At 38.5% G+C, this 12,257-nt stretch overlaps 1 protein-coding gene across 1 annotated transcript in view; it reads left to right on the top strand.

Moving 5' to 3' along the window:
* Window positions 1–720: 720 nt before the first annotated feature.
* Window positions 721–12,257, top strand: part of LOC140244855 (putative adhesion G protein-coupled receptor E4P) — a 32,082-nt gene continuing 20,545 nt past the window's right edge. The window contains exons 1-4 of the mRNA XM_072324465.1: window positions 721–807; window positions 8,433–8,487; window positions 9,855–10,112; window positions 10,927–11,109. Of these exons, the coding sequence (XP_072180566.1) occupies window positions 721–807; window positions 8,433–8,487; window positions 9,855–10,112; window positions 10,927–11,109 (583 nt within the window). The remainder of the gene's footprint in view (window positions 808–8,432; window positions 8,488–9,854; window positions 10,113–10,926; window positions 11,110–12,257) is intronic.

Here is a 12,257-nt window from a genome sequence, read left to right as displayed (position 1 = left end):
CACGCTTCGCTAATAATTTTCGAGGTCTAACGGCTTTTGTGGTGGTTTTCTGAACTCAAAGGAGGAAATAGGGGATGGCGGTGGTAGAAAGGTAGGGTGCGAGAGAGAAGGGCAGAAAGAGAGGGAGAGAGAGTAAGAGAGAGAGAGAGTGGGTAGAAATGAGCCAATGATTATCGTGATTATCCGTCATAAATAAATACATCGCTAATCATTTCGCTTTACAACTGTACTCTCTCCTCAACGTCTGTTACTCGGGCAACTGGCGCTATTCCCGGACTGCAGCTCTCTTGCCAAACTTGTTATCCGGTGGTGATTGGCTGAAAGGGAGCAGTTTTCACGGATCTCGAACAGATACCAGCGAAAGCGCTGAGTCGCGGTGTCCGTAGCTTCCGTGCCTTACCCACTCCCGATGTGCTCATCCAATATCCAGTCTCCTCGTGCTGCGTGGGGTTTGCTATATTCTCAAATCAAATCGAAATATTGTTCTTGAAGACGATTAGTCCGTGACGGCAGTGAGAGATAGGAAACTCAGCCAAATACCAACCAATTATTATTGGATTCCAGCTTGAACTTATGGAAAGAGCCGCTTCTTTGCACACTAACCATCGTCAATACGCCCACTGTCTTGCAACCAACAATCGATTTCAAATTGAGAAATCATAAACATATCATTTTTTTTTTAATCGGAAGCGGGTTACCATTTACCACCCACACACCACCATGACTCGTGGACTTGTCCCCGTAGTGTCCAGGAACCTGCGACTATTTCTGAACATCGTTGTAATGGTCTTGCTTGGACATGCTTTGGTAAGTTACATTGATTAGCTATTTCTTTGAATGCGCAGCTGAACGTATATAGCGTCACGTTAGAAGAGAGAGAATTCTTGATTGCCTTTAAGTGTGAGTGCCATGGCACAAGACGTGGCATGTATAGTGTTTGAATTGTTCTCACTTTCACTATAACATTTTCATATAGAATATGCATCTTTCGTTATCCGTACCTTCATATGACATTTGTTATGTTTTATGTTTTATGTGTGTGTGTGTGTGTGTGTGTGTGTGGTTGTGTGTGAGAGAGAGACTTCCTAGAATCCAAAGATGCCATGTATCAAACAAAATATTATACTATGGTTCTGTTTTTCTTGACAGTAACACAATTTTGTAACAACAGCCTCCCATTGCCACAAAGCAAAACATTTATACAAAATATGGAAGTGTAGATCCTCAACACAAAGGAGAAAGAATGATACAACGCAAACTCCCTGCTCATTGCGATGGATGAATGAAGCGGGATCTTTTACGTGCATGAGATAGTTGTGACTCTCTCACGCATACTCACGGGACAACCATTGTATGTCCTATCCGAGGGACCGAGTGTTTTGCCTCTTACTAAAGGGAACGGTATGATTACACACAACATTGCTCCGTTAGACTCGGGAATCAAACCCTGGGTCCTCTGGATCTGGAGGCAGACGCGCTCCCGACTGAGCCAATTTACCGCTAAATGATATGCAATCCCTACCCTACCTATATCGTGGACCTTTCTGAGAAGCGAAGCGATCGAGCGGGGTACGGTCTGTATTACATAGACTTAGTAACTCCCACATCGTCCGACGCATGAGGCAGCCAGCTTCCTCCATTTGGACCCATCGGCGGTCAGATCTTTTAAGTCTTCCCAGTTTCAATGCAAAGCTGCCTTAAAGATCTCGATGGATGATCTGTTGCTTGGTCATCTTGGGTCTGAGTCGGCGTCTTCTCCCTTTCGGGTTCCACCACAAAGAGCTTGGGTTGCAAAACAGAATGGCGGGAGCCTTGCAGCATGACCTAACCATTTACGGCCTCTATAATTTGCAGATTACATTTAATACTGGAGGTTGGTTTGACATATCTCTGACTTCTGTATTTGTTATGAAGTCCGTACATGATCCGTAGAATTCTTCGGAGACTCTTTGCATCGAAAGCATCAAGCTTTAATTCTTTCCTGGAATAACTTGAGATTCCAAGTTTCACAGCCATTAAAGCGTGCACATGGGCAGCACAGTTGCATCGTAAGATGTTCGTTTCAACTTTACAGAAAACTTCTTGCTCGACCGAATTTTGTTCAGCTGTTTGAATGCAGATGAAGCCTTCCGAATTCTGCAATTGATTTTATTTGACACGTCCCCTTGCTAGATTTATCGACCTGCTAAGATATGTAAAGTTATCGACAACTGTAAAGTTGTCGACAACTGATATTCACTGCCGACCAAGGCAGATATCATGTTAGGGTGCAGTCTCCTGTAAGCATGCCTTTGTTCCTCCCCTCGCTTATATTCAGGCCGAGTTGTCGGGTGCACGTCACGAGACCAACACCCACGAATCATACAGCCCATGAGTCATACAGCCCACGAGTCATACAGCCCATGAGTCATAAAGCCCATGAGTTATACAGCCCACAAATTAAACAGCTCACGAGTCATACAGCCCGTGAGTTCGACACTAAGCAAACAAGGCCCACGAGACCGACAAACGCCGTGTTGTATCTGTCAAACTCGTGGGTTGTTTTTGCCTAGTGTCGAACTCGTGGGCTTTATTTACCAATTAGTGTCAAACTCATGGGCCGTATGACTCGTGAGCTGTATGATTCATGGACCTGTTTTCAATGTCGAACTCGTGGGTGTATGACTCGTGGGTGTCGGTCTCATGGGATGACCCCGAGTTGTCCAGCATTGTTACCAATGACATCAACTAGCTCTTGTAACTGTTTGAGCGATCTGATAACTTCATCTTTCCAGTCCAGTCGGTTCTTTTATCTACAGTCGCTTGGCTGCTGGCATCAAGATTCGGCAATAGAATACATCCTTGACGTAGACACCCGTGAGCACCTGGAACCCACGCTTAAAATCTTCAGTTCTTACACCCTGTATAGCATCTTGAGCTGACATATATCTTCTTTATTGCTGGAACAATTATGTCAGGCAGACCATATTACGAGATAAGCACTTTCCATAAGGACGAGCGATGCACGCCATCAAAAGCCTTGCTAAATTAATTTAACTAATGGCAAAGGGGATTCAATACTCCTGGCTCTTTTCTATAATGCGACGGAGAGTCAACATCAGTTCTTTTGGGACTGTATCCTGCTTACTCGTCGCATAGCATATCATCTATCACATGTCTTAACTTGTTCAAAATCATCTGGCAGTAAACTTTACTAGGAATGGACAGTAGAGCCACGTACTCCCTCCCCTCCAGTTGTTACAGTCGGCTTATCTCTCCTTCTTTGGAACGCACACCACAAGCGCCCTTCCATGCAGTCCTGGGGCATATTTCTATCCACCTATGAACTGTTGCACATGTATTATGGAGATTCCAGTAAGGTACATTTTCATTTCATTTTTATTTCATTTCCGGCCAAACCATACATGACAAATGCATATAAACAAATTAAGTACAATGTAACTTTAGCATATCCAAATGAAATTTAAATACACGTTAGTTGTTTACATGAAACAATAAACATACTTTAGTTGAAGAAATACTTCAGCATTCCACTTCTCAGCAGTTACACCGGTTACAGTTCGTTATTCCGAAGGTTCGTTATTCCAAAGGTTCTTTAGTCCGAAGGTTCTTTAGTCCGAAGGTTCGTTATTCCGAAGGTTCGTTATTCCGAAAATTCGTTATTCCAAAGGTTCGTTAATCCGAAAATGTGATAAGGTTTGTTATTCTGAAGGTTCGTTAATCTGAAAATGAAGTAAGGTTCGTTATTCCGAAGGTTCGTTAATCCGAAAATGAAACAAGCTCGTTATTCTGAAGGTTCGTTATGGACCCTATTTCAATGTCGGATCAACGAACCTTCGGAATAACGAACCCTATTTCATTTTCGGATTAACGAGCCTTCGGAATAGCGTACTCTAATTCATTTTCGGATTAACGAACCTTCGGAATGACGAACCTTTGGAATAACGCCACAAATGTTCGGATGAACGAACCCTTTTTCATTTTCGGATTAACGAGCCTCTATAGGTATAGGGACTTTGTGTGTGTTTCGGATTAACGAACCTTCGGAATAATGAACAGCACCCGTTACACCATCCATACCAGGCATTTTCTTATTCCTCATCACCTTATTAGCCCTCCTTTCCCTGCTAGAAAGAACACAGTGTGTCACAGTAACTATGAAACACAATGTGAAACACAGTGTGAACACATAGTAAACACATACACAGTGTAGAATCTTTTCACACTGTTGGAATCGAGCGTTTAAACAGTGTGAACACACTATGAATCATCAATCAACATTGTGACAACTCATCGCTTCATAGTGTGAAAGAGAACATTTCTCTGCGAAAACTGTGAACAACAACACTACAGTGTGGAATCATCTTCACACTGTTAAATTCGAGCGTTTTCACAAAGCCGACCATGTGAACACCTTGTGAATACACTGCGGGGCATCGAGTTCTTTCCAGCAAGGTTCTTCAGCTGGAGTAGAAACCTTTGTATCAAGTGAGAACATTTCAGTTCGTTCAGTTGGTTGATGAGGTATCTGGTTCGGCTCTATTTTGAACCTCCTTGAAGTGCTCTGCCCACCTGTCTAGTCTTTCCTCTCCTTTGGAGAGGAGCCTAAAGCTCCCATCTTTTGTTTTTATTGGTGCAGTTCTTGTAGGGTTCTTCTTGATAATCTTTTGACAACTTGATAAATCGTCCTCAAGTCGTTACGAGCAGCAGCCTCTTCAGTACAGGGTACGGTCTGGGAAGAGTAGCATAGACCCTATTTTTGTGTAAAATCGATCAATTTTTCCCCTTTAATTGTTTGGTTTGACAATAAAATTACTCATGAAGAAAAGTCTATGATCTTCTTCCTGTCTATACCGCATTGTTCTAACGTATTGCTTATACCAAGTTCAGCATCATCGTTCTTGGATTTGTGTTGACGAATTATGTTGACGAAGACGTCAACATGACCTCATTCAGGTTGATCACTTCCGGGTTACGAATGTGAAGGAGAGCAAGAGACATTCGTCGAGTTCATCATGGGTGTAGGAATACAATTGAGTTCATTATTCTAGGAAGCACGCCGGCGAGGAAGCGCAGCTAGCCTGAAATCGAATGGTGTATGGGGGATGATGGTAACCCCACCCTTTTCCAAACGAGGGAATTTCTGCATTTTAATATAACAACTTAAAATTCACCGATCCAGCGCACACTTTGATGAGTGGGAATATTTGGGAAATTTTCAATACAAAAAGTTTAAATGATACCTTTATATATTGTTTATATTCAAATTGGAAAATAAAGCCGAAGCATACTAATCTCTGCAAATAAGCAAGATTTTGATCCGAATCGCTGTTGTTGTTGTTGTTGTTGTTGTTGTTGTTGTTAGTGCTGTTGTTGTTTTTAATGAAAAGATGGGGGCCTATTGAAAAAAAAAAATGCATCTGCCATGACTGATATCAAATTAAATGATGTTACGATCAAACGATATAAATAGCAATCAGCTTCGAAGAGACTATCATCCTCCTGCTAATTATCATCCCCTAATGGTATTACATTGTACTACCCCAGCGGTACGCTGGTAGCCTTGAAGTGAAATGAAATTGCATTAAAAAAAATACCGTATGTATGTGTGTGTGTTTTTTATAGTTTCTAGTAAAAAGCAAGTTTAAAGGTACTGTTTACAATTGGAAGCAGTGATTCAAGAAGATGTTCGAGTTATCACATTTGATGCATATGTGTAGGTCAGTTGTATCACAAAACATCCTACCATACAAACATTTCACAATAAAGCCTAAAATATTAGGAGATTCAAGCTGTATCACTGTATCACTTCTCACTATAAACCATAACTGTAGATAGTTTAGTCTAGGAACAATTTTATTATAACTATGGCTCACATTTTGTATATTTAACAATACTTAACATGTATCATAATGATGGCATTTTTACATTGGTTGTTTCTATCCCTACATCACATTTGAGAACTATTTTTAAGCACTAACGCTGGGTTTTTGTTTTGCCTATATTACACCTGATTCAAAACGTTGCTGTATATGGGCTTATTGGTATATGTGGACGTTGAACATTAAAGTTTACAAAGGATACTATATATATATATATATATATATATATATATATATATATATATATATAATGTATTGAGACTATCAAGGGTTTATATTGAATTTTGCTCAGTTTAAACAGTCTGCTTTGCTTTGCAATAAAAATACATTTAAATCTTGTAACAGTTATTTAGAACCGTATGTTTGCATCATGTAATTTGTGCAGAGCTATTTGTTATAGAATTAATGTTAAGTGGTATTTGAGATTATTTGAAGTATTTGAATTAACCTTTTACTTTTGTCTATCTACTTAAACAGTGTGCAAGGAAAGTATAAAAACAGGGACAGTAGAATATGGAGTAGCCAGACAGATGAAAAAACACCAGAAGCAAACGAATCAGAAATGTCTTTGATGGATTGATACATCAACGTATCACCTTTAAAATCCTTCTTATGGTTTTTAAGATCATATGTTACAATGTTGCTCCATCTTATCTCAAAGACTTGATTTCTATAAACAGTTTCGAAGTGGAAATGCAGGAAATTAGGCTATTTTACGAGCTTTTTGAGGTACGTGTAATTCAATTCAATTCAATTCAATTCAATTCAATTCAAATTTATTTCATTTATTCGACGAGAACATATACATTTCACTTTCTCTGGTAGCATAGAATAAAGTTTCATAAGCAAAACAAATCAAAGTGAGAATTTTTATTGATATTTTCTATTGATAGATGCTTTATTTTCTGCAAATCAATATGTACATAAACATGAACATGGGTAACGTACAAAGTATATTTGAAACAGAGTCATTTGACTTGCATAAACAACGATATAAAGGGAAATTAATGATATAATATCACAGTATGCACGTCTATGCAGCAGGGATTACAATAACAATATCATATTTAAGAAGCGATAATGCAGAGGGCCGCCATTGTAAGCATTGCTTGAAAAGATGGCCGGCCCGAGGAAAAGGTAGGGACGTACTAGATTCGTAACAATGCAAATTCTGCTGCGAAGATAGCAGGGGAAAATAAACTCTGATGTGTGATGGTGGTGAATGTGCGTGCAAGTGCTTGAAAGTGCACAGGGGCAGATAGGCTGGAATTTAGAATAATAGAATTGGTTTGCTGGAAGAGGGAACGAGTAGAAGAGAAGAGTATATTGTGGAACCATATACATTGTAATGAAAGCTGAAGTGCTCAAAATTAAATAACAATACGCAAACTGCGAAAAATGGAGGGACCCATTCCCCCCCCCCCCAAAAAAAAAAATGGCAACTGCCTCTGGAGATATCATTGGTGCAGGGCACTGCTTCGGGAATTAATGAATAAAGTGCAATGTGCCGTTGCTCTGGTGACGAAATGTGCGTTGCTCTATATCATATCCTTACCCGGGGCCTGCATTCCCATTGACTGTGCTCAAAAGAATAGAAGCCGACCACTTTTCTGTCAAAAGCAAGGAGGTAGCAACGGCGGGTTTGAAAACGAATGTTTGTTGGCTCGTTTTCTTTCGGAAGAGGCACTAAAGGCATAGCAGAATCAGTTTTTAAGTGCATCTCATGAATAGCAGATTATTATTTTGGGCAATTATGTAAGGTGTGGAGAGCGTCGTTTGAATGTTGACATAACCATACCTCATTTTTCATGACAAAGTCTAAACCAGACATAATGGCATAAACATATTTCTCTCTGTTCCTTATTTCTTACTTTTTGAAATCAACTCAAAAGTCAAAAGGAGCCCGAGTTTTGGATCCTGTAGCAGAATCTTCGTCAGCTGCGAAATTGCAAACATGTATGAAAAGCAATATGAAAACATGACATATAGGGACTACACACAACAAGCATGCACAGTCTGAAGAGGGCTAGGAACACAAGACAAAAAAACAAACAAACAAACAAACAGAAAGAAAATGTGTGGGTGTAGAAGTTAAAGGCCGGGAGCCATGGAAATAATTTACGATTATAAAAGAAAGAAAAAATGTTATGTCCATTGATAATAATCTAAGTAGCTTGTATAGCATGTTAGCATTTTTTTTTCTCGGAAATTTTGTTAACAGACAATGTGCCATGTACGTATTTATCTTGATCAACTTGACAATGTTTGCATGGGACGCTTGTCTAGTGATTCTTGCTCAGTATACCATACATGAATTAATCTCGAGAAAACAGAGTAGTCATTAGAAATTTTAGATATTTAGAAATATAATGTTATCTAATATCATTTAGTATAAAATGTACTTTTCAATGCTAGTGAAGTTAGGAGTTTAAACTTCAAACTAACACATATAATGAAAGTAAAAAAAAGGTCATGGTCGAAGGGAAAATACAGTACAGTACTTAAAAATTTAAGTCAGTTTTCTTCTTATCGACATCATTCCCTTGACAGACTTCTTCGTGCGCAGAATCAGACTACGGAAGATGTGAAAGCTTCCCCAACGACAGTAAGTTCAGTCAAGAGTACACCTATATCTCATTGCTGCATATACATTGTATAATATATAGGCTCTATACGTATATGCATAATATAGGCATATCATATATGATGTATAATGTAATTTATACAGATATATCATGAATGTAATATATGATATAATATCATATACATTATATAATATATTATATATTACATATTGTATATTATATATTATATATCATATATTAGATATAATATATATTAAGCCAAACACTTACTTTTTTCTCTGATGGTCACTAAAATCTTTCAATGTGAAATTTTAGGTAGTCCGAAATAACAAGGAGACATGACAATCCATTTTAAAACTTAGTTGCCTGATCGGGCCTCCAGAAATTTGGTGGCTAAATTTGGTGGCTCGACATCATTTTTTAGTGGCCGCTGCCCACGGCTTATGTCAAGCCCTGTACATGCTGTATAAATATTATTATATAATATCATATGAGAACAACCAAAAACAGGACAGGCAAAGCAAGACATAATGCTTTCCTATAGAGGTAGAAACTGTTATCTATTCTTCTTGCGTATTTGTCCACGCTCGCTCGAACTGTCGGTTGCTCCGAAATCCCGGGGACTTAGCTTTGGTTCACACTTAATGGGATATTATTGGTTTGTTTGTTTTTATTTAACTGAGGTAGTCTACTCAATATGCCATCACGAATGTTAATGTTTTTATGTGTTTTTGTTTTACTTGTACATCATTACTCACAGGTTATTTCCTGAGATTTGTAGTTCGCATTGTAAATAATATTATCCTCATCAAGTCATAATGATATTATTTACAATTCAAATTCATATCAAATTCCAGTTTACATTAAACTGCATCCCTGTGTGTGGTATTGATTGACAAGCTCATAGAATGTTTTTTCAATGTTGCGCTCGTGTATAAAGCGTGTGTGTGTGCGTGTGTGTGTGTGTGGGTATATATATCCTATATATACGTATACCTTTGACAAAAACATTGGTAAGAGTTAAAATGAGTGAAAGCAGCATTTTTTTTTTTTTATCCATGAACGGTCAGAACCCGCAGAAGACGAATGATCATTTCTTGTCTTACAGCTGTGGAAGCATCGTCATAAGATTAGGCATTAAACTATCATATTCCAAGAGAAGCTTACAATATTTCATATTTAAATTTGCTGTAAATCAGTTCACTTTGTCTCCTTAGCGTGGGACAGCAAAAAAAAAAAAAAAAATGGAGGTAAAAAAAGAAAGAAAAATGGGAAAAATATCACATAATATCTCTTTAAACAAATTTATCGAATGAACCCTCTAAATTTATATAACTATTACGGTTCTTGCCAAATTCAAATTGATATTTCTTTGTTTGGCCACAAGCGAGTAGCTGCAGCAACCTCTTGCTGAGTTGCGGCGGCCAGCCGATTTCGGTCAACAACCGCAACGTGGTTGTCGACGTCTTCATGCTGCGTAACGTCACGCAACCCACCGATTACGATTTAGCATCTTGCCTCGTCGAAGAGCACTGCAATAACCAGACCGACTGCGACGTCGTCGACCTGATCATGATGGAGATCGAGTCCGTGATCTGTCCAGATGAGTGCTACTACATAAGCATTCCACACGAGTCTTGCAACGGTGAGACAACAAAGAAGGAACAAAAAACAAAATCAAAAACAAAAAGTGATATGACGTGAGTAGAGCTAAAAGAGGGAGAGAGAAAAACCACACAATATTTAATACAAGTGATACGAAGGGAGAGAGAGGGAGAGAGAGAAGGCGCGGTACAGACTGGCAAAAGATCGAGAAGTTTAAGATCGCGAAGTTTGGGCCATTGGTACGCGCGCAAGCAAGAATGCGCCGTCCGATGGCTAATGATTGTGACGAAACAATGCAAATCTATACATGACAATGGCCTCGCGCTTCGGAGGTACCGCCCGCAAACAGATCGAGAAGTTTCGCGGGAAGTTTCGCGGGAAGTTTGCGGTCACACTGGCAAAACTTCGAGATCTTTTGCCAGTCTGACCGCGCCTAGAGAGAGAGAGAGAGAGAGATGAAATTATTAAAGGAAATAATATGTTTTCTGGACATCTGATGTGTCTTCAAGTTTTAAGTCTATTTGTTTGTAATTCGTGGGAACATTTACCCAGATCAGAAAAATCTTTTTTTTTTTTTTTTTTCTCTCACCAATCAGTATTTGGGGTTTGGGCGAGCATAATCTGCAGCTTGAAACATGGTATATATTTTTCTAAAACACTGAGCTAAGCAGTAGCAAAAAAAAAAAAAAAAAAAAAAAAAAGAAAGACCCTCCCCCCAAAACAAACAAACAAACAAACTTCGAAGTGGTATGATGTTCTTTGCTTATTTGTGTATTACATGTATATGTAAACCTGTGTGCGCGTAAAAATTCTTACAGTCTCTTATCTCCCTGTTTTTATACTTTCTCCGATAGAAGATGGAAAAACCTTCAATACCACGACCTTTCTCATGCAGCTGAAGGATAAGAGAATTGTTATAAGGCGTGTCATTTCGAACAATCCCATCAACGACATCCGAGTGAATTCATCTTGTCTTGTGGAGGGATCGTCTGTCGATGACAACAATGCCACCTGCCAGATCGATCTCTCTTGTAAAGGTAGGAGAATCCATGTTTCAAATACTTATGCTGCTCCCTTTTCTGTATACTGCTGAGGGGCCTATGTGTTTCATAAAGAGTTGCGATTGATCTTACGCTTGATTTACTGAGCGTAACTCGTGAATCGAGCGTAAGTTCAATATTAAACGTAAGTCCTGATTCATAAACACACTTATTCTTGATTTCAAGATAAAAAAAATCAAGGGTAACTTTCAGTAGATTGAACGCTATTTGCGATCAATCACAAACTTGTTTATGAAATGTAATTTGCGATTGACTGTAACTTACCCACAATCTCTATGAAACAGGCCCCAGAACCGAGAATACAAGGCGTGACGAATTTTACTTCAGAAATCATCATATTCCATGTCTTCTTTGTAAAATCGAGAACTCTGTCTATATATTGGAGAAAGATCTTTGTTTGTTTTTCTGTCTGTCTGTCTGTTTGTTTGTTTTTTACACTCCAATTCAGCGGATGAAGAATGTAAATACTCTGGGCACTGAAAATCTAACATTAATTTGTAGCAAAAACTTTATTGACACACTTTTGACTGAAATTGTCACTTTATGTCACTAAATGTCATGTCAAGTAATCTACAAAAACATGCTGGAGCCAGGCATTTCAATTACTTACATCATGTACGCATTTGTGAATAATAAAATGACAATTGTGCCGCTGATTGTGTCCGACAGGTAACCAACGACATTATATAATTTATTGGACGTGCTTAGTTAAGTGTGTGTGTGTGTGTGTGTGTGTGTGTGTGTGTGTGTGTGTGTGTATGTGTGTGCATGAAGCAGAGGCATGTAGCAGAATATTGGAAACATTGAATTGTACTAAATAATACTATGGCACTCTGCAAAAATAAATGCATTGCAGTTATGAATCTGACACATTTAATTAACATTATTACATTTGATGTCTTAATTTCTCAAAATAGTCAGCATTTTCTGACGTTTTACTGATTTCAGCCACTGGGGTATTTTTTCCCCTTTGTCTATTCTCATGTTATAGTAAATATTATTTTTTAGAAGAGTGAATGTAATAGATGGAGTAATAATAGATAGATTTGCATTATAGTTCTGCAGATGCACGTTGTTACTTTTAAATCTTACGGCGATACTTCGTGATGTAGAATTAAATGCAT

This window comes from Diadema setosum, chromosome 21, assembly GCF_964275005.1.
Source record: "Diadema setosum chromosome 21, eeDiaSeto1, whole genome shotgun sequence".
NCBI lineage: Eukaryota > Metazoa > Echinodermata > Echinoidea > Diadematoida > Diadematidae > Diadema > Diadema setosum.
This window is presented reverse-complemented; position numbering and strand designations above follow the sequence as displayed.